This window comes from Carcharodon carcharias, chromosome X, assembly GCF_017639515.1.
Source record: "Carcharodon carcharias isolate sCarCar2 chromosome X, sCarCar2.pri, whole genome shotgun sequence".
Lineage (NCBI taxonomy): Eukaryota > Metazoa > Chordata > Chondrichthyes > Lamniformes > Lamnidae > Carcharodon > Carcharodon carcharias.
Genome location: NC_054507.1, coordinates 16,359,254 through 16,383,048, shown reverse-complemented (window position 1 = coordinate 16,383,048; position 23,795 = coordinate 16,359,254). Strand labels below are relative to the sequence as shown.

Here is a 23,795-nt window from a genome sequence, read left to right as displayed (position 1 = left end):
CTTAGAGGGGATGTGAGGAAGAATTTTTTCACCCAGATGGTGGCGGGAATCTGGAACTCACTGCCTGAAAGGGTGGTAGAGGCAGAAACCCTCATAACATTTAAGAAGTATTTGGATGTGCACTTGATATGCCATGGTATACAAGACTATGGGCCTAGTGCTGGAAAATAGGATTAGAATAGTTAGGTACTTGATGGGCCAATGGGCCTTTTTCTGTGTTGTAGACTCTGACTCTATGACTATGACTCCCCACCTCATAGCCCGCTTCTACCTCCTTCTCAAGATCCACAAACGGGTCTGCCCTGGTAGACTCATCCTTTCCACCTGTTCCTGCCCTATTGAACTGACACCCTCCACCACTTAGTTTTCAGTTTCCTGGCCCTAACCACCATTTCACCAGGACATCCAGTCCCTCTACATCACCAACCCCAATAGGACTGCAGGCTTCTTCCTTTAGCAGAGGCGTAACCAGTCCCCATCCACCACCACCGACCTCTGCCTGTCTGAACTTGTTCTTACATTCTTACATTGAACAACTTCACCTTGAACTCCACTCACTTCCTCCAAATAAAACTGTTGTTATGGGAACCCATCCTAATTATGCCTTTTTGTGGCATATATGGAATGTTTTTTTCCAGTCCTACTCAGGGCCCTTTCCTTACCTCCTTTGCCAGTACATTAATTACTGTGTTGGTGCTGCTTCCTGCTTTTACCCTGAACTGCAAAATGTCATCAACTTTGCTTCCAATTTCTATCCTTCTCTCACTTTCACATGGTCCATCCCTAAGTTTTCTCTCCTCTACCTCATCTTGTCCATCACCAATTCTGGGGATAGGCTGACAACAAACTACTATAAACTGACTCCCACAGCTACCATGATGATAGGTTCTTCCAATCTGCTTCCTTTAAGGACACTATTCCATTCTCGCAGTCTCTCTGCCTTCATAGCATCTGTTCTGATGATGCCACCTACCAAACTAACCCTTCTGATATGTCTTTTTTTTCCCTCAACCGAGGATTCTCCTCCACCACGGTTGACAGGGCCCTTGACTGTATCCATTCCATGTCCCTAACTACTTCTCTCACTCCTTTCCCTCCCTCCCAGAACCATGATAGGGTCCCCCTTGTCCTCACTTTCCACCCCACCAGCCTCCGCGTTCCTCTGCCATTTCTGCCACCTCCAGTGTGTGCCACCAAACACATCTTCCCCTCTCCTTTCACTATTCGATCCACTCCTCAATCACTCAACACCCACTCCCATGGCACCTTCCTATGCAAGTGCAAGGGGTGTAACACCGGCAACTTTCAATCATCCCTTCCCACTGTCCAGGATCCCAAACACTTTTTGCATCTTGTACTTGCGCTTCTTTCAATTTAGCATACTGTATTTATTAGTTGTTGCTGACAAGGTGGTCTCCTGTACACTGGGGGATCGAACGCAGATTGGGTGACTGCTTTGCTGAACATGTCCATTGAGTACACAAGCCTGACGCCAAGCTTCTGGTCTCCTGTCATTTTATTTCTCCACCTTGCTCCCACACTGACCTCTGTCCTCGACCTGCTGCACTGTTCCAATGAATCAACCCAAGCTTGAGGAACAGCACCTCACCTTTCACTTAAACACTTTTTACAGCCTTGTGGACTCAACACTGAATTCAACTATTTCAAATCATAACCACTGCTCTTTTTTTTTAAATAAGGACAGCAGTTTCTGTAAATTAAACAGAAAATGCTGGAAAAACTCAGCAGGTCTGATAACTCTGTTTCTCTCTCCACAGATGCTAACGTTTCGAGTCCATATGACTCTTCAGAGCTATTATGTTATGGTTCTGTAAATGATTCTGCTTTTGTTATTTACCCCTCCTCTGGACCCGTCTCTTTCTTTATTTGTCCTATCACCACTCCCTTTTGCCTTGCACCAGCATCCCTTTTGTCATTTAATCTCTCCTGCCTTTCACCTGATCCCTTTTTGCTCTTTCCCCCCTCCTCCCCCACCATTCACTATCCTTCCCTCTGTACTTGCTTAAAACCGGTTACATTCATAAGCCTTCCTGGTTCTGACAAAAGGCTTCTCTCACTCCATAGGTGCTACCTGACCTGCTGAGTATTTCCAGCATTTGGTTTTTATTTCAGATTACCAGCAATTGCAGAATTTTGCTTTTTGTATCAAATCAATTTGGTAGACATAGGGGATGTTAAAATGTGTATTTTTTTTATATGTATAATTTGCATATAGAGAAAAAGTAGCAAGTTGTATCCACCTCAATCTGATTTAACAAAAGGGGTATTTATAATGCACCCTCAACGCTGTTGTTCATTGGTTTCAATGTAGCTTGAGTCCAGAATGAAACCAGAGAAGCTAAGAAACTCACACATTAAGTTTAACCTCAAATGGAATGTAACTTGGTACAGGTCAGGGCCAGTCCTTGTACCCCATGAGCGCCTTTTAAACATAACTTGTTGATTTAAAATGTTTAAGGGTTCTCTCTTAAACATTCAAATTTTACTGGCTGGGAGGGGAGTTCTGGAAGGGAGACCTGGAATGTGTAGTCAGGCAGTATTAATGACAAACAGAAAATGCTGGAACTACTCAGCAGGTCAGGCAGCATCTATGGAGAGAAACAGAGGTAACGTTTCAGGTCTGTGACCCTCCATCAGAGCTGGGAAAAAAATTAGAGATACGATAGTTTTTAAACAACCCCAGAGCCAGGAAAAGCAGGGCGGTGGGGGGCAGGGGGATGGAAACAAAAAAAGCAAGGGTCTGAGATACGGTGGAAGAGAAATGACGGTCCTCTAGATAATGGTGAGTGGTGCTGATGGTGTAGTGGTAATGTCACTGGACTTATAATCCAGAGGCCCAGGCTTATGTTCTGGGGACACAGGTTCAAATCCCACCATGGTTACTGGTGGAATTTAAGTTCGATTTTTTTTTTTTTTAAACTGGAATATAAAGCTAGTCTCTAATAGTGACCATGAAACCATTGTTGATTGCTGTAAAAACCCATCTGGTTCACTAATGTCCTTTAGGGAAGGAAATCTGCCATCCTTACCTGGTCTGGCCTACATGTGACTCCAGACCCACAGCAATGTGGTCGACTCTGAAATGCCCCCTGAAATGGCCTAGTAAGCTGCTCAGTCCAAGGTTAATTAGGGATGGGCAACAAATGCTGGCCTTGCCAGTGATGCCCACATCCCATGAAAGAAAAATGGCAACAGCAGAATCATTACCAGCTGCAGTTCATTGGCATATATGTGCACTGCAAAGTTACTATTTACAATGTACATATTGATTGTTGGCAAGACAAATTAGACATGGGAGAAGACTCCTCATGTGGAGCAAAGTCCAGTTGGGCCAAATGGCCTGTTCCTATGCTGTAAATACTATCAAGAACCATAATCTTGCAAATGTGCATGAATCATCAAAAGATGTTTTGGCCATGTTATTTACAGAGGTGGTTAGGGAGTGTTGGGGTGGGGAGGAGTTCTGAATAGGAAACTCGGAAGTAGGGGTTTCCCAGATGTTCTACAGAAATTACCAGGACATATATCAAATGCCTTGACCAGGTTTCCTGTATAACAGCCAGTTGGATGGGAAAAACTGTGGTGGAAGGATGCGGAGGAGGAGTCAAGAGTGGGTTGGGAGACATGGAGGGAGAGAGAGAGGGAGGGAGGTCTGGGGGAAAGAAATCGTAGGGGGGGGGAGATAACATGGATGTGGGGAGAGATTGTGGGAGAGATCGGGGGAGTCGGCGATCATGGACCTGGAAGCAGGCAAGCTTGTTGGGCTTGGAGGAAACACTCCTGCTCCTCCTGGCCCACAAGCATTGCTGTAAAAGCACTTACCATATGGATCCAATTCTTCTGACCTCTTTTTACCTGCCTGATTTCCAACAGCCTGGGAAAACTAGCCAATAGTGATTAAAAGAATAGAAACTTTGTTAAAATGGGGGCATGCAACCTCCCTTAAAAGCTTTTGCCGACTGATTCACCTCCTGAGAGTGGATTGGTTGGTCACCTACCCGCCATCCTGCCTCCTTTAAAACTGGAAAGTATATGGATTGGGGTCGGGTTTGAGATTTCTTCTCACTCGACGGGACTCTATCCAAATAAACTCAAGCAGCGATGCTGGGTGTAAATCAAAGGTAGCATTGCAGAATTCTATTACTTTTTGTGCTGTGTATAGGTGGTGCACACTATCAAGTTGGTCATTTCCTTCTTAGAGATGTCTCCCAAATCACTGTCAGGAGATGCCTCCTATGCATCATTTATTTTGCGATAGATACTCGAAAATCACATTTGACAGCGCAGCAAGGAAAGAAACAGAACTTGCATTTTTTATAGCACCTTATTAAATCCTCAAAACATCCTCAATCCTTTAGTACTAATGAATTCATTTTGAAATGTTACACTGGAAAATGTGACAATGTATTTTCACACAGCAAGGTTCCGGAGACGACAAATGAAAAAAATGACCAAAAAATCTGCTTCTGCTGCCGTTGGTTGTGGGAGAAACACCATCCGGGATCTTAGAACTTACTTCACTTCTTTGAATAGTGTTGCTGGATCTCTTACAATTAACTGAACAGGCAGTTGCAGCGTCACATCTGAAAAACAGCACCTCTGACAGGGCAGATCTCCCTCAGTACTGCACTGAAGTCTCAGCCTACAGCATGTGCTCAATTCCTGAAACAGGACAAGAGCCCACAACCGAATGAGTCAGAGGAGAGTGCCACAAACCCGAGGACACTGACACCTGAAAAACCAAGTGACTCTAATTTCCTTGTCAATATACTAAATGCTAGGCTATTTGCTCTATGATTTACATTCTGTGAACTATTTGTTTGATGTTTGGTATGGAAGAAGACTTCTTTACACAGGTTCAGCAACAAGCACTTCCAGGTCAGGTATAAATTCCCTCCTCTTTACCCTCATGAGAGCACCCACTACCCCATCTCAATTTCCAAATTGTGACATCTCTCTGAGATCGCCTATCTAGTATAATTTTGAGTCAAAATTATGGCCAGTTTAGTGCAACAGATTTTTGCATAGGAAATAGGGAAGTTACCATACAGCAGCAGGCCAATCAACCTGACAAATCTGCATCAGTGATTACTTTCCATGTGAGCAAATAGTCCAAATTACATGTGCCTGCCATGTTCCCCTATTTGTTTCCTTGACCTTCATCCACCTATTAAATCTAATCTTGAATGCTGACATAGTTTCCACCTCATCTATTGAACCTAGCAAGTGAATTCCACAGCCTCACAATTGTCAATGTAAAGGTGTTTATGCTGCCCTCTGTTGTAAGTCTCTCAGAATTAATCGTTCCTCTTATTCTGGAGTACTCGACTATTGGAAACAGTCTGCTTCTGTCAAACCTGTCTCATGCTTCCATGTTGTTAAGCATCAAATCAAATCACCCCATAATCTGCATTATTCTAACAAACGGAGTTCCAGTTTTTCTGGTCTATCTTTGTATTCCTATTTCCTCATACCAGGCCCCACTCAATCAATGTGGTATGTTCTCCTTCCTATAGTTTACTGCTTAAGATTTCATTAAGATTTTTTAAGTAGCAAAATCAATTTAAGGTGTAGCCTTTAACATCCTATAAACTTGTATCCCTAAATCTCTCCAGGCTTCCACAGTATCAGTCTCATGCCATCCAGAACCGAATTACTACTGTTACTTTTTGCCTTATCGGGCACTTACTGTCTTCGAATTCTGTCTGCCAATTTTAAGCCTATTTCCCCCATCTTAACTTGCTTTGGTCTGCCAATGAATTAACTGTACTTCCTATGTTGTCAATGTAAAAATGTTGATACAACTCCCTTTGAGCCTATATCCAAATCACTGATATACACAGTGAAGAGATTGACTGCAAGACTGAATTCTGTGGGACACCATTACCCACTTCCAAATTAGCCTTAACTCCAACTCTTTGTTTTTCTCTAATCAATTTTTAATCAGTTTTGCCATTCCCCCCCCCCCCCACCCCCCAAATCAAACCCCTTAATTGTCAAGGTATTCTCCTTGGGTGGTACCTTATCAAAGACTTTCCCAAATTCCATGTACACGACATCATGGCATTTCCCAAATCTACCACGTCTATCATCTTGACAAGGGACTTTGAGGTTTCTCAAGCACAGTTGTCCCTTTTTGAAATTCGTGCTGGCTAATGCTAACTATTTTTCTCTTTATCCAGATGTGGCAATTTCACTCGTGTTTTAATTTCCCCTATCACAGATGTTAAGCTGTAATTATCTGGATTAGCACTGTCTCCCTTTTATAAAAATGGGTATTACATTGGCTATTCTCCAGTCCTCTGACATCCACACCAATACAGTCCTGAAATAGCATTTCTGAGACCTTGGCAACTTCCTCCCTCATCTCCCCCAGGATTCAAGATGCATTCTGTTGGAGTCTGATGCTTGGATTTCCTTTAGACTAACTAATTTAGCTAAAATATTCCTAATATCCATCACATCATCTCCATCTCGGCCACTTCAGGATTCACTTCCTCTCGGGCATTCTTCTTTTTCATAACAGTCGATGCAAAGTACTTTAATACCTCTGCCATTTTCTGACCATCACCCATAAACTGACAACCTTCTTTACTCAGGGATCCCACCTCGCTTTCAATGAGCCTCCTTTCACTGATATTCTTGTAAAATCCTATACTTTTCTTTTTGACTTCTTCTTTCAAATTTTTCCTTCCTTTCCCTCTTAATGTTCCTTAGCTTGCTTGTAATCTTTTAAAAGATTTTCTGTCTCCTTTAGCTGTATCATTATTACTGTTCTTGTATTCCTTATAGATGCCTTTCATCAACTTTAATTGATTTCTAACCTCCTTATTTATCCTTAAACCTGAAACTACTCATATTTTCCTTTATTTCTGAAGTAAAGTTCTTTGAACTGAAACATTGAGTGGGATTTTCCAGCCCTGACAACGGCTCTCCAAATTTTCCCGTCCCGCCTGCGATGCTGCCTGCCGATGGCGGGGCTGGAAAATCCCGGCAGTTAACTCTGTTTCTGTCTCCACAGATGCTGCCTGAACTGCTGGGTATTTCCAGCATTTTGTTTTTATTCTAGTAATTTTCTTGTTGGAAAGAAATAGTATATACTTGGGACACCTTTTGTATTTTTTTATATAAAATATTTCACAGTTGCTCTCCAACTCCATCTACCCCCTTCTCCTTTCACTTACAGCTCGCTCACTCCTCAGCTATCTAAGATCTGCCCTATTTGAATCTGGTGCCCATAAGAAACTGGGATGCAACTGCTCAAACCTACTTTACATGGGACCTGCAAAAGAATGAACTGTCACTGAGAGTGAAGAGGCACTTTGAAGGAACTTCTGTTCACAAGACAGTTGATAGAACATAGGGTGCCTTTGACATGAGCTGATAAGGCAAACATCAGTGCATGTTTTAAGAGAAGCATAGATAACCATTTGAAGCAGATGAATAAACAGGACTTTGAACAGAAAACAGAGTAGTTGGATTACTTTTGAATTGCTCCAGAAAAAAGCCAGAACAGAAAAATGCTTTGCAAAAGCAAAGTACTGCAGATGCTGGAAATCTGAAATAAAATTACAAAAATGCTGGAAAACTCAGCAGGTCAGCAGACAAAAGGTCATCTTAACCTGAAACATTAATTTTGTTTCTCTCCACAAATGTATTTCCAGCATTTTTAAAAAATTTTATTTCTGAAAAATGCTCTGAATGGTCTTCCTCTGCTCCATAGGAGTAGGCCATTCAGCTCCTTGAGTCTGCACCACCGTTCACTAGGATCGTGGCTGAGTTTCTACATTAACTCCACGTTCCCACCATAACCCTTGATCCCCCGTAGTGTCCGACACCCTATCAATCTCAGTCTTGAATACTGAGCATTCACAGCCCTCTACAGAAGAGAATTCAAAATATTCACAAGCTTTTGAGTGAAGAACTTCCTCCTTGTCTCAGTCCTTATTAGTTGACCCCCTTATTCTAAGACTGACCCTGTGTTCTAGATTCCCCAGCTAGGGAAAAATGCTCAGCATCAACCCTGTTAAGCCCTCTATGAATTTCAATGAGATCACCTCTCATTCTTCTAAACTCTAGAGAATATAGGCCCATTTTGGTCAGTCACTCCTCATAGGACAGCCCTGTCATCCCAGGAATCAATCTAGTGAACCTTTGTTGCACTCCCTCTGAGGCAAGTATATCCTTCCTTAGTTCAGGGGACCAAAACTGTACACAGTCCTCCAGATATGATCTCACCAAAGCAGCAAATCTTCCTTACTCTTAAACTCCAAACCACTTGCATTAAAGGCCAACATACCATTTGCCTTCCTAATTGCTTGTTGTATCTGCATGTTTACTTTCTATGACTTGTGCACAAGGACACCCAAATCTCTTTGAATACCAACATTTCCTAGTCTCCCAACATTTTTTTAAAAACTGCTTTTCCATTCTTCATACCAAAGTGGATAATTTCACATTTCCCCACATTACACTCCATCTGCCCTGTCTTGCCCACTTAACTTGTCTATATCCCTTTGCAGCCTCTATGTCCTCCTCACAACTTGCGTTGTCACCTAGCTGTGTAACATCAGCAAATTTGGATATATTACACTCAGTCCCATCATCTAAGTCCTTGATATGGATTATAAGTGGCTAAGGCTCAATCACCAATGACTCACTCCACTAATTACATCCTGCCATCCCAAAAGTGACCTATTTATTCCAACTCTCTGCTGTTTCTCCATTAACCAATCCTCAATCTATGCTAATATATTATCACCAATCCCATGAGCCCTAATTTTGTGTAATATCCGATGGTGTAGCATCTTATTGAAAGCCTTTTGAAAATCCAAATATATAACATCCACTGGGTCCCCTTCATCTACCCTCAGTTAGGGAGAGAAAGAGTTGGGAAGAGAGTGAGTTAGGGAGGAAGGGGAAGAGTCGGGCAAGGGGAGATAAAGGATGAGGAAGGACAGAAGGAACAGACAAGCAAGATGAGAGATAGGAGGGGCAGGTGGGCACATGAGGGGAGAGACAGAAGGGGCGGTAAAGTGAGGGAGTGACACAGAAGGGGATAGCGAGAAAGAAACAAAGGCAGGGAGGAAGAAAGGTCAAGTGCAAGGGAGAAAGGAAGGTGAGAGTGATAAAGAAAGGCAGTGTGGATGAGAGAGAGGGAACAGGAGGAAGAAGAAGAGAGAGAAGGGTGAAAGGAGAGAATGAGATCAGGAGTGAGGAGCAGCATTTAGGGAGGGCAGAGAAATCAAACTGAGCTCAAGCAGTGACAGGCAGAAAGGTGTGCAAAGTCAGCTGCCAGTCAGGTGGTCTATTTTGAGCGTAGCCACGTATATACAGCCAGTTTCTAGTTTACTGTACAGATGGCTCTGCATTTTTTCCCCCCATTTGTGCTCAGATCATAATATAATTGTTCAGAAATTATAAAATTATTGTTCCAGATGCACACACACAAAACAAAATGAAAACCATTTTGATTACAATTTTACAATTAATAATTTGGTACTGTCTAATATATTCAGCACTTCAATCTCTTAAATATTTCAGGACATTTTTTCTATAATTTTTCTGTCAGAATTCACTGGCCAGATTTAGTTTAACTCTCGCCAAAAAGGGTCCTAAAAATATCAGGTGAAAGTGAATATCTCTTCCTATTGTACTTTGCTAAAACATCTCACAAATGCAATAAAATATTAATGGGAACAAACAGGATTACTTAATTCAAGGATGCATAGCTAATCATTAAATTATTGTCAAAAAAACTGACATTTGTCAGCTTAGCTGATCTCAAAATGTATGAAAATTGAAATGATACTTCCAGCAATTTTACATTTCACACATAATCTTGTATTAAATGAACAAGTTGCGTCTTCAGAAAACAAAATTAAATGACCATCCTATTACAAGTGTGAAAGCTGAACACCTCCTACCCAAAGATTACTGCTAAAGATTAATCTAAACTAGCAGGGCTAAGTGGCAAATGTTGCTATGCCAGCAAGCTTGCCAGTCATTTTTTCTGTATCCACCTTGGGTCAATACCATGGCTGATCAGGATTCTGTTGGTAAAGGACTGGGATTTATATAGCACCATATCAAATCTCTCAAGTGATATTGTATGTGAAGCACTTCAAAATGAGCTCCTCTGAAGTGCTGTGACTCATGTTTTGTAAGGTCCCATGGCAACCATTCTACACACAGCAAGATCACACCAGCAGCAATGGAACAAGCAATTGACTGTTTTTGTTGGTGTTATTCGAGGGAGGAATGTTGGCCAAAACATTGAGAAAACATCCACTTGGACAGCCAGGCTGCACCTCAGGATACTGTATCACTATAAGATAGCGTGCTTTCATTGTGCACCACCATTAATGGTACATGTGGACTTTAGGGCCTGGTGGCTATCAGGAATCCTTTGTGTGCAGTGTAAATATTACCGGAAATAGCAGATTATGAAAAATGCTTCGTAAATCATCAATGACATGATTGCAGGGATTTGTATAAAGCTCACTATCCAACTCGCTGCCACTGTATGTTCTGTCCATATGCAAGGTAAAAAAATCAAGCTCATCCATACCATAGTTCAGGTTTCTAGATCTGATAGATAGAATTTTTGTTAGCACTTTGACACTTCTGTTTATGGACACATGGAAGGAAGACAAATTTGAAACTGATAAACTGACAGTTCCCACCAGCTCACGATAGCAAAAAGCACACTTTCCCTTTCCTCTGCACTACAATGACAATCACCATGCAGACTCTCAATATGCCACAACAAAAAAGACAAATGGCACTTCCTGTAAATCTCTCCAGCTGGCACAATGAGTTCATAGAGAGCCAACAGCTAAGCCACACTGACCAGGCAGGTCCCGCATTCAGACCCCAGTATGTGTTGAGTTAACTCAACCAGGTAGTATTAGGGCAATGAAAACTGACCTCTGCCTCGGGGATCTGGAAGGAAAAAAAATTGCAATCCAACAACTCCGCTGGAAATGGGTGCATACAATTCTGCCATGATTCTCCCAAATAGTCAAATGGCCTGCCAACACTCGCAGCTCATGAGGTGTAAGTCAGGATCAAGCTCTCACTTAGACATAATGCCATTAGGAGACCAGGTTTATCATGTGAATGGATATTTTTACAAAAATATGCACAAATATAATAAACTTTTAAGTCTTTTTTATTAATTTACAGGATGTGGGTGTTGCTGGCTATGCCAGCATTTATTGCCTGTCCCTAATTGCCCTTGAGAAGGTGGTGGTGAGCTGCCTCCTTGAACTGCTGCAGTCCATGTGGTGTAGGTACACTCACAGTGCTGTTAGGGAGGGAGTTCCAGGATTTTGACCCAGTGACAGTGAAGGAACGGTGATATATTTCCAAGTCAGGATGGTGAGTGGCTTGGAAGGGAACTTGCAGGTGGTGGTGTTCCCATCTATCTGCTGCCCTTGTCCTTCAAGGTGGTAGAGGTCGTGGGTTTGGAAGGTGCTGCCTAAGTGCTTTTGAGGTTCTTTTCCCTAGAGGTGTGGCAGACTACAAGTACACCATCAGAGCTGGGCCCACCCAGTCATTTCCTCAACTGTGTGGATATTTTTGTAGACTTTGTGTCAGGAGACATGTTGCTGCCTGCAGAGATCATGGGTTTAGATGAGGGCAGGCACTGCACTGTGCCTATAAGGATCTTAATTAAAGGATCGGAATTTTATCAAGAAGTAGCAGAATGACTATTTTTGTTTAAAATAAAGTCCATTTTGCTGTGACTTTTGTTGGTGGCCTTGGGGAGGGAACAGGAAGTAAAGGTGAATCTGGAGAAGGAACTGGACAACCTGAAGGACACTGTAGTTAGGGCAGGATCAGAGAAGGAAATGGATCACCTTGGATAGAAGAGCAGCATGACAGGAATATCAGGAAGAAATGCAACAGCCATGGAAAGAGAGAAATGGATCAGAAAGGAAGAGTGGCCAAGCCACCTCAGAAAAGGAAATGAATAGCTCCAATGAGGCAAACAAAAGTGATGGCAACTTCAGAAAGGGATGCAGCAGCTTTAGAACAAAAAAGGGGTGGCTTGAGGGTGGAAGTAAGTCAAGATAACTTTAAGCAAGAAAACAATCCAGAGAGGGAAACTGGTCATGGTAGCAAGAGAGGAAAACAGGTAGTGTCAAGAAGTGGAAAAGGAGGTCAGAGTACATAACTATCTATAATGAGCTAACAGCTTTCATTCTGAGTCAGAATGCTGCCATTATAAAAAGAGTACAAATCCTATTTTTACTCTACATTTGATCTACATTGGCTTCCGTTCAAGCAACATCTTGATTTTAAATTCTCACCCTTGTTTTCAATCCCTCCATGGCCTCGCCCCTCCCTATCTCTGTAATCTCCTCCAGCCCCACAACGCTCCAGGATCTCTGCACTCCTCCAATTCTGACCTCTTGAGCATCTCTGAGTTTAATTGCTCCATCATGCTAGTTGTGCCCTTAGCCTCCTGGGCCCTAAGCTCTGGAGCTCCCTCCCTAAAACTCTCTACCTCTCTACCTCACTTCCTTCCTGTAAGACGCTCCTTAAAACCTCTTTAACCAAGCTCTTGGTCATCTGACCTAATATCTCCTTATGTGGCTTGGTATCATATTTTGTTTTACTCCATTAAAGGCACCATATATATATATATATATAAGCTTTTGATGTATTCATGATGAAGTCTCAAGCCCCTACAATTTACTTACTGCTGTAACTTTAATTGTGAATGTAATTTCCACATGCAACCCCAAGCCAAACAAATCTGGAACAAAAATCTATGGATAGCCTATAGACCCTGCGCAAACATATATATCGTTGCTATTTCAAAATAAATCCCTTGTATATGAACTATCTTTCTTCTTTGGTGCAACAAAATTTATGGCCAGGATTTTATGGCCCCTCCCACCCGGTGGGATATTATAGTCCCGCCAAACTGAATGAAGATTTAAATGGCTCACCAGGGGGAGGAGACACACCGTGGCAGGGCCATAAAATCTTGGCCCATATTTCTACCATTTCCTTCCCCACCTAATAAGGTGGAGGGGTGGTGGGGGAGAAACCCTCCATCATCTAGAGATTTATATTTAACTCAGTGAATAAGTCTATCCATCAAATTCAACAGAACATTTCTATCTGAGATGATGGGATCATTTTCTGGTAATATATAATTGCAGAAGTGTGAATACTCTGCCTGTTTTCTGGTGTGCACAGTTCCCAGCCACCAGCATGTATTCAGAAAATTAAGTAAATCTATTAAGGCCTCCTGCTGACCTCTGGAAGACACATCTGTAAGCCAACTCTCACCCTACTTTGCAACAGCCTTTAAGCTGCAAAACACCTGATTTAAGGCAGCCAAGAAAAAGAATGGATTTAGTGCTCATCAAGCTGAGGGATGCTCATGCTAGAGGATGGAACACTTTCCCATTTTAGGTACTCTGCATCAGAATCAAGCAGTCCCAGCTCAGGTACTTCATCATAAAACATGGATGAAAGCTCCCTCTATACTATTGCAACACTGCTCCTCAGCCCCAAGCACAGAACGGCACCTCATACTGCATCAATTGTGACATTTTCCAAAACTTAAAACAGCCAACTTGGTAATCTTGTGTTGTGGACCCATAACGCATTGAATAAGCTGGATTCAGTTCAAGAGCAATTCTACTCGAAGCACAAGTTTACTTAAAAAGAAAACACTGTGTTCTTGCACAATGGCTATCATACAGCTAGAGCCTCACTTTATTGAGAGGGTACTGCAAAATGTACAAAGTTCTAGGGGAAACCAGAGGTCAGGGCTTTTCTTGGTGGTGGTGGTGAAGGGTTTTTTGCTTCATCTCTACCAGAGTAAGTATAAGAAAAAAGAGAATGCTACTCAGTAGCAAGTCTCTTGAACCCTAATAGCAGCTCACTGCATTTAATGTTTGGCAGCATGAATAAATAGAAATACCAAATTAAAATTATATTATTGCTGGCTGTGGTCATTCATTCATTTTCAGGATCTCAGGATATGTGCAAAGACTTATCTCCCACTGTGTTCCTTCCCTTCTATAAACTTTCAAAATCTAAGTGTACCGCCAACCAAGCGCTACTTACTTACTGATTTTACCTAATCTCTTTCCAGCCTTGGCAGTGCCCTGCACCACAGGCCTTGATCTTTCACCCACAGTGAACAGAATTTACCAAGTGATGTTCCCTGTTCATGTCACTAGAGGAAATCTTCATTACAACATTGAGGTGGAATTCCACACAAAATTTCACTTGCATCAGACCAGTAGATTTCAGGTAATTGAGAACAAGGAAGGACTGCGTGACACTAGTGAGCGTACAAATTTCTCTCTTTATGATATTTACGATGATCTATCAGTTCAGATGAACGTGGTTCATTAAACCACATGGAAGAAAAAACAGATTGTTTGTTTCTTAATGAAGTGTATTTTTGATGGTGTCTGATTTATGGCTCAAGTAACATGGGAGACTTGACGTGCCGCAGCATGATATACCCTCCCCCAATAAAAGTTACAAGCATATGTCTTATTGGATAAAAAGGGAATGAAAAATCCCAAAATGGGCATCTTTCCAGCCTCCTCACCTCAGCAAACAAAATTTTCATTCTTTACAAGCTCCATTTTGGGCCTCACACAACTATGGTTAATTTATTAGCTTGGCTTTGTATAAAGAGCCCATTGTCACTGGGAACCAAGCTGAAGAATTGACAAATTGGGAGCAATTTTGTGCTGCAGGTCCATGCTCACTCAGAACCGGGTGGAGATTGTTCAAATTCATTTTAATCCGTACTCTTACAGCCAGCAGAGACTTTCACCCCATCGGTCTGGACTAGATTTGAACCCAGGCCCAATGGTAAAATGACTGCGGAATCTCTTGATGCTTTGTGTAAAATAAAGTTTGCCAATTGAGTCTTGGTCCTGCTCCACTCAATCCACTGAAAATAAGATTTAAAGTTTTCCTTACCAAATATTAATTCTACTCCTTGCATCACTGCAAGTGCCACAGTGTTCTTAGAAAAATTGCACTTTGTTGGAAAACAAAATGAAGAGACAACTTCACAAAAGCATAACTCCTATCTTATATAGAATAAATCTCAGATCCTCACAATCCTACTCCCACACCCAATTTCCTCTCAAGTCCTAGCCACAGGCGTAACACATGAACATCCTGATAGAAAAATGTCCAAATTGAAAAGCAAATGCGTTCAGTTGATGCACTCTAAATTTGTAAAAATCTAGCCATGTTTTGGTCTAATTGACTTCATAGAGGGAAGCATTATAAGAAAACAAGGTTACCAGGTCAGAAAGGTCTGAAGAACTTGCCATTATCTGAAGACGAAAGAGCTGGCAGCCTGTCAACTTCAGTTTTCAAATCCTTTCAATTCGATAGGACAAACATTGCATTTGCCTAATAATGAAAAATATTGCGGGGCCTTTTACTAGGAAGCAGAAAATTTACCAATCTGACGGTACCAAGCTAATGCTTGCTGTGGCTATTTCATGGAGATCAGCTGAGAGGGAGTTGGGCATGGGAATGGGCAGGGGCGAGGGGAAGCAACAATAATTGTTGCCCGTTTTTGAATTCCTACATAATGTCACAGTAATAGTGTCAGGGCTAATTTAATTCAAAGTGGATTTTAACATTTACAAAATATATATTTTTATGGGCAGAAGCAAAAAAGCTAGAGTCTTGTCCCTCATCGCCCCAATTCTCAGTTTAGGAATTGTTTTTTTTTTCAAAAAATACACCGAATCCTTCATTTTCATCCTGTAGTGCATGTTGGAGTCCATCATCATTGCTGGGGTAAACTATTATTCCAGGGCCAAAATATTTTATTCCTACTACCAGTAAACATTAAAGCATGGGCCATATCACCCAGCGGAAAATATTGTAAGGAAACCAGATGTGGTAAAGCCTTGCATCTGATTTAGCAAAAAATAACCTCCTGTTTTGACTAGTGCATCTATATGTCTTGCTTCATTGATGGCTGTGATATCATGTGTTAATGTAGTGGTGGGTTCATGTGTTGAAGTCTCATTCATATTTCAGTCACTAAACTCTTTCCAATGACCATCCATCTTAACCCTTTCCTAATAGCTGCAAGCCATATTGGGAATATTAAGCCATATTGGGAACATTACATGACTGCCAATGTAAATCAGATAACCACTTAAAACTAGGAAAAGCATATGCTTTGAGATTGTGACTTTGTAATTGTTACCTCACTGATAATTGAAAACAAAGTATGTGGCCATTGCAAGCCAGCTCTGATGGCACTCGGGGCAGTGTACAAGGCTCTTCCAAATGGAAGTTGGTTATAGGTCAAGGCTGAGACTGCAAAATTACTACACAAGGGAAATGTGATCCAATTTTCTAAGGTATCAGAATCATAAGACTAAGATTTAGATTTAAACTTAAAACCTGAGGCCTATTTCCCCCAAGACAATTATTGTTAAGTGACTGCTAACTTTTGCAAGTGGAGAACACCAAACTATTCTTACAACCACACTTCTGGCACGTCAATCTGATCTTACAGCTTTCCCCTGCAAAAAGAGCTAGTAACTGTTGTCCAAGGCACTCACTTTCTGATTTATATAAAAAGGGTCCAAGTCCTCCAATGGTTCAGCAATGCATTTAGAAGGGGGGTCGCCATAGATAAATGGCAAACTTCTGCCCGCTTCAAGGTCGCTGTTTGGTTTAGGCTTATTTTGATCATCATCATCTCGGTGGCTGCTGTCTTGCTTGGGGGGCTTTTTTTTCTTCTCCTCAGCAATCCGCTGCTCAATGATAGCCAAAGACTCGCGGGTGAAAAGGCGGAAACTGTCAGGGCCTGGCGGTGCAAGCATGTGCGCTGCCATCTTTTCATCCTGCAACAATGTCTTCAATTATGTAGCCTCCAGGATGGGACAGTTCTGTCTAAATAAAAAGTCAACAAATAAACTTTAAAAATAAAAACATGCAGGTAATAAGCTAATGTGAATCACTAATATTTAGCACTAAATCTCACCGTTAAATACTTCCTTAAACTAACAATGAGAAAAAAAGATTCTTCTATATAGCACCTTATGAGGTCTTTCAAAAATGCCTCAAAGTGCTTTTATATATGTACTTTATATGCATTATATACACACATTATATATATATTGTATGTGTGTATATATAAATAATATAGTGAAATGTGAACAAAAGATGAGTTAAAATATTCAAAAAAACTTTTTAAATTTGACCAATTGTTCTTTTCTATAGCACCATAATATTGCAAAGCACACACAATGGCACAATAAAATGTTCCAACACATAGGCAAAATACAGTGAGTAGCCCAATAATGTTCTAATCATATTTGTCTCCATAAGATACTAAGTTCATAGAGGCATCATTATAATGCATTATTATGCACTGAAAACACTGCAAAAATCATTTTATTATTTACCTGTTCAACAAATTCTTATTACTCTTAAATGTTTCCTTAATAGGTGTGGTCATTTGACATTTAAAGGTCTTCAGACTAACATTTGTTGTCTCCAAATGTAGTGTTAAATATTCAGGTTCTTTACAGATGTAAATATTTGAGTGCAGTTAATTTTCAAACAAAACTCAACCATAACTGAGATTTCAGAGTCCCACTTCACAAAAAAGCAAGGAATCATGTGAGCAGGTTACATAATCTCAGAGGTTTTGGTTAGGGCTGGGCCCAGTCAGCTAAAAATATGCACAAGAGGCAGAATATTTCTGGAATAGGGGTGGCCTTGTTTAAGAAAAGCAACTTATTGTAAAACTTTAAATGTCAAAGTTCCTATTTAGATAGTGTGTACACTCTCCAACTATTGCAGTAAAAGGTAATGGTGGTTTCCAATGATTATGACAGCTGAAACTGAGATACACGCTTATAAGTTCAAATCTCTCATAAGAGACGTGATGTGATAGCATTTCAGACTTCTCCCATATTTAATTTCCCTTTGTAAATATACTATTTGTTGTTGCAATTTCAATTATCACATTCTTAAGAGGAGAAACTCACAATTTAGATCTGGATTGTCAGTTTCAATATAGCAAACTATCACTGGTGATTCAAAACTCAATTATTGATCTAATTATTTGCCCATTTGATTCCTTGTAATTTTAAAACAAGATGCGATGTATAATTTTATCGACTAGATAGACCAATTAAACAGTCCTGCGGTACATGGCATATTATATCCTGTCTCAACATGAAAAGTTAGCGCTACGTTCGTCAAATCTATGTTCCTTCTTAGAACCAAAGGCCAAGGTACGCATCCAAAGGAAACACATACTTCACCCCCCCCCCCCCCCCACATTGTCACCTATCCTAACTCAGACATTAGAACAAAGTTGAGACTCGACGAGTGAATAGCACCTTAACGCAGACCAATATTTTTTTTTTAAAATCTCACACACTGTACAAATAAACGCCTGATTAATCGTTGTTACAACACATGTCCACCACAAACGCCCTGCTCTCCCTGCGTTATCCGATCTCCCTGCTCCTCAGCATACACTTTCAATTCGCTTTTTCACCCCACTCCCAACAACTGGAGGCATTCCGACTAAAATCAGGCGGGAGACAGCCGCAAGATGCTTGATTGTTAATCATGGACCTACCTTCTGAATCTCGTCTTATTTCATGTTAAGACACTGGACATTTTTTTGCAAATCCTTTGCAGATCAATTAAGCATCGATTCCGGGTTATTTCTTTATTCCAATGTCTATTTCAGCTACATCAGCAGGAAGGCAAATCAATAATGAATGGGGATCACGTGTCCAGAATAGAGGCTGCAAGCTGAAATTTAAAATGCAGTTTTTAATCGCTCAAATGATAATATATTGACGATAAAAACGCAGCGTGAAAAGCCTAATAAACCAATGCCAGGTGTCATAAATATGAGTGTTATTTTGGTGCTATGTGGTCACAAGGGTAATAGGATAGCGCGCTACATGCCGACAAGGCGGAAGATACCCTATTCATTCTCAGCCAAAATAACCAGAATGCCTACTTAACAGAGCGTTATTTGCTCTGTGCTGTATTTAGTAACACCGTTCCTTGTGCCACATCTGATCGTTTATTTCGCTGTGCGGGTTTAATTTAAATTACTATCTTGCGTGGAGGGGGGTGGGGAGGGGAAGGGGGGCTACTATACAATAGGTTTATAAGATGCACGATATTAATATCGTGCAAAAACCACACCCAAATAGACTCCTGCAAGCAAACCATTTGCACAGGTGGGACTGGACTTTGAGCGGAGGCCATGTTCTTGAGGGGGAGTCGAACCACAGAACTGAGCGAGCGCTCCACATTTTTAGGAGTTAAATAAGGGCCCAAGCATTCCCCATCGCACAAAGTCAGCATCCCCATAAAAAGGCTTATTTAAGAAACAAAAACAGTCGCTTTTAAAAGCATGAAAATATGTTAAAATACTTGGCAAGTATATTCTAAGGGCCATTCAGCCCACGTGGGCACCAGGGCTAGGTGATTTTTTTTTTAAAGAGTCTTTAATGGGGGTGGGCAGCCAAAACGGAAACATGGTGGTTTCCCATCTCTGGGAAACATCACACGCTGATATTTCAGGGCCGGGAGAAATGAGGCTGAGGACAGGAGATTAGGCCAAGACTGGGCACTTGGCGCTGTTCTTTCAGCACCGCAAGTAGGTCTGTAAACCCGAGGGGGAATTTCATGGGGTAACGTGTGTGTGTGAGAGAGACAGACAGATCAGGAACTGCCAACGAGGGGCAAAAATATGTCGCTTTATACATTACATCGAACAAGATAAATGAACAATTTCAGGGCTGTGTGGGGAGGCCACACATACAATGAATAACCGTATACAGCAGCGTCACCGGTTCGCCTCCCAGGCACTTTAATACGGCGTCCATTCAAACGCAACGGATATAAAACGCTCTTCGTTTTGGAGAGGAGGGGGGAGAGCAGAGGGGGGAGAGGAGAGAGGGGGAGGGGGGAGAGGACAGGAGAGCGGGGGAGGGAGAGGAGAGCGGGGGAGGGGGGTGGAGAGAGTGGGGGATAGCCCATTGGCCTTGGCAAGCCCCACTTAAACTATTCGACAAGACTGCAAGACTTTATTTTACTTCCTGGGCTGATCAAGAAAATCCATTGCTAAAAAAATAGCTTCAACAATATATTCCAGCAAATCACTCCTCGCAAATTCCTGGAAGGATTATGTTTTTTATTGGAGACTATAGGCAGGCTGGCAAAACACCTTCGGGGTGACGTTTTACTTGTTATCTGCAGCTAGCAACGTGGACCCAGAATGGCTAACTCCTGGGCCTTTTTATTGGTAGCAAAAAGAAAAAGATTCAAATCGAAAATAACATCTTGAGTTTATCAATGCGTCCCCAAACTTAGGAATCACCCCCAACCATCCCCCATCATCACATCACACAGCTTGGGTTCAAAGCCACATTCTCAAGTCTCTCTGCAACACACCTTACCTTACAATATGATCACTCCTTCCCCTGCAACTGGTTCTCCACACGTCCAAACCGTATAAAACCCCATTCTTTCCCCCCACCCGCCCCCCTATCAATTCCACCCCCCTCCCCCCTCTACAGCACCTATCGTGGTACTCTCGCTTATTTGCAACGTTTTCAGATTAGCAGCAAGCTACCTCACACAGTAAACGCCAGTGTATACGGGGAATACAATGTGTGTAAATAATTCAGATTAAAATATATAGGGTTAGGTTCATTGGATTTCAAGGAAGAGGGGTGGGGGGAGGGAGGAGGGGGGGAAAGCACTGCAGTATTCAGGCATCCGGTACCTTTCACGCCATATTCCTGAAAGAAATCCCAGCTTCACTCACCTCTGTCAAATCAGAGAATAACGCGTGTTTATATAATTTGGGGGGGGGGGGGTGGAAAAACTCCTGCAGACGATACAGACAGTATTAGATCCACCGGTATAATCCACAGCACAGCACACCACACCCGCAATAACAGATCTCATTTAAACATCATCCAGGCAGCAACCCAGCTAGATTTGGTATAGGGGAGGGGGTGGAGAGTTGGGGGGGGGCGGAGTGGTGGAGAGTTGGGGGTGAAGAGTCGACGGTATACTCATACCACAAACCAGGCTTTGCCAAACCAAATACAACCAGAATACCTTTACAACGTTCCGGCACTATATTCAATTTGACTTTCCAGCTGCGGTGACAGTGAATGCTTTCAACCGCATAGCCACGAGCACACATCTCAGTTACCTTTCAAGAACTTAAAAGCAGCTATACATTCATTTCCACCCCCTCCCCCAGTCCCCCCACCTCAACCCTCTTACTGTGGAAAGTGTTCCGGGTCTCAATAAAATGATGCATTTAAAATTCAGTCCTTTAATGTGGGCAGGGGGGAGGGGGCAGTAAATCGTTCTGTTAGTTCAAACCTGGATGATGTAGATTTGTCGACGTTTTTGGCTAATGGTTATGGAGGGGGGTGGGGGGGACTGTTTTGGCATTTAAATATCTAACATCTATGCAATTACTAGATTCCAAGCGAAATCCGCGGTAAAGCAGAGAGGAGGGGAGGGGGATGGGGGGTGCTGTTGAGCCTGCTATTTAAGAGCCTGATCTGCAGTTTTGGGGAGCCCCAGCAGACACCCTACTCAGAAATGCAGACGATGTTCACAGCTGGAAAATTGCTCTGCGGCAACGGCTTTGCTGGGGCTAGAGCGGGGGGAAAGGGCCACTTCTTGCAGAAAAAGGCGCTGCAGCCGTAGGAAAAGCAGGAGTTCACTTACGTTTTGTGCACTAACACAAATCCCGAAAGGCGTTGCTGTACTGCAGATGTGGAAAGGATGCAGGAGAAACTGCGGTTGTCGCCATATTGGAGCGCTTCCTTCCCTGACCAGTGCGTGCCGTTACCTTGCATAATTGATGACTCTCAGCAGAATGTTAGGGATCATGTCCAAACAGTCGTTTTTTTCCTGAAGCGCCGGGGTTGGAATTCAGGTCTGCCACTGGAGCTTGCAGGAGCCACGGTGGCTTATCTGTCCACCTCGTCTCTATTTCTATCCTTACTTGGTAGCAAATGCTTCCCCCTGTCAAAATCTGAAGATGCCTGGTGTGCAACAGTCTCCTTTTAGGACCAGGGGAGACTAGAACGAACCAAACTTTTCTAGTGTTGCTGGGGGTTCTGTGCAACCTATGTGAAATGCACGAACTCACATGGGAAATGTAACATACCTGTGATCTGACAATTTATCAATCCAGCAAGTTACCCTCCTCCTTCAGGAGGTCCCATACCCCCTAACAGGACATTGGTGACCATGGACATCCATTGGATCAGTCCATGATTATGCTTGGCAAAGTACTGCAGTGGTTTGCCATTGCCTCCTGCAGGATGGCTGACCAGGAAACTCTCCTACTCTTACCTTGTCACCAGGTGTATTGATCAACCTGTTTGGCCACATTATGAATGCACCTTCCATGGCCATTAAGTCCTGGGCTGGGATTTTCCAGACCTGTCATGGGCAGGACAGCACCCCAGCCAAAAGTCCATTGACTTGTGGCAGGACCAGAAGATCCCAACAGAAAATCCCACCCCTTGAGTAGGGCTTGAACCCAGAGCTTCTGGCCCAGAGGTAGGAATACTACCACTACACCACAAGACTTCCCTACATAGAACTATATGGAAGTAAAATAACAGCCTATTGCTAGTCCTTACTGAGTCATGGTTCTTTGAACACCACTTCTCCATATCGTACATGTTGACTTTATGATGTGTGACCCTTAATGAAATAAGTAATGATCTTTCAATGCACATACTTAAACTAATTTCCATTTATATTTGTTTTTTCTTTAACTGTTTCAATCAAAAACGCACATCAGGTCTGTCAGCGTCTGGGAACCAAAAAAATACCATGACATTTCCTATGGCTTTGCTCAGAGTAGATCAGATTAACAACAACATCCTGGAGGTTCCCATTGACCAGAAACTGAACTGGACCAGCCAAATAAATACTGTGGCTACAAGAGCAGGTCAGAGGCTAGGAATCCTGCGGTGAGTAACTCACCTGACTCCTCAAAACCTGTCCACCATCTACAAGATACAAGTCAGGAGTGTGACGGAACACTCTCCACTTGCCTGGATAAGTGCAGCTCCTACAACACTCAAAAAATTCAACAACATCCAGGACTAAGCAGCCCACTTTATTAATACCCCATCCACCACCTTAAACATTCACCCCTCCACCACCAATGCACAGTGGCAGCAATGTGTACCATCTACATGATGCAGGTTCACCAAGGCTCCTTAGACAGCACCTTCCAAATCTGCGACCTGTAGCACCCAGAAGGACAAGGGCAGCAAATAGATGGGAACATCGCCCCCTGGAAGTTCCCCTCCAGGTCACTCACCATCCTGACTTGGAAATATATCACCGTTCCTTCACTGTCGCTGAGTCAAAATCCTGGAACTCCCTCCCTAACAGCACTGTGGATATACCTACACCATATGGACTGCAGCAGTTTAAGAAGGCAGCTCACCACCACCTTCTCAAGGGCAATTAGGGATGGGCAATAAATGCTGGCCCAGCCAATGATGCCCACATCCCATGAACAAATAAAGAAAAGGTTATTTTTTAGTGAATGGAGTATTATACCATCTATTGCACGATACATTATTCTGTTGCTCAGATGGAGCTTTGTTTAATGTGGCCTGTCCCTTTAAGATAACAAAGTTGAATTATTGTAAATAGCAACATCATGAGGTTAAGTGCTGTGTGTGACTGCAGATCCTTGTAAA

General features: G+C 42.3%; 1 protein-coding gene across 1 annotated transcript in view; it reads right to left on the bottom strand.

Annotated features, from left to right (window-relative positions):
* Window positions 1-18,775, bottom strand: part of LOC121273208 (sodium channel protein type 8 subunit alpha-like) — a 228,576-nt gene extending 209,801 nt beyond the window's left edge. The window contains exons 1-2 of the mRNA XM_041180199.1: window positions 18,650-18,775; window positions 16,611-16,944 (exon numbers count right to left, since the gene is read on the bottom strand). Coding sequence (XP_041036133.1) covers window positions 16,611-16,886 — 276 coding nt within the window. The 5' untranslated portion in view covers window positions 16,887-16,944; window positions 18,650-18,775. The remainder of the gene's footprint in view (window positions 1-16,610; window positions 16,945-18,649) is intronic.
* Window positions 18,776-23,795: the final 5,020 nt, after the last annotated feature.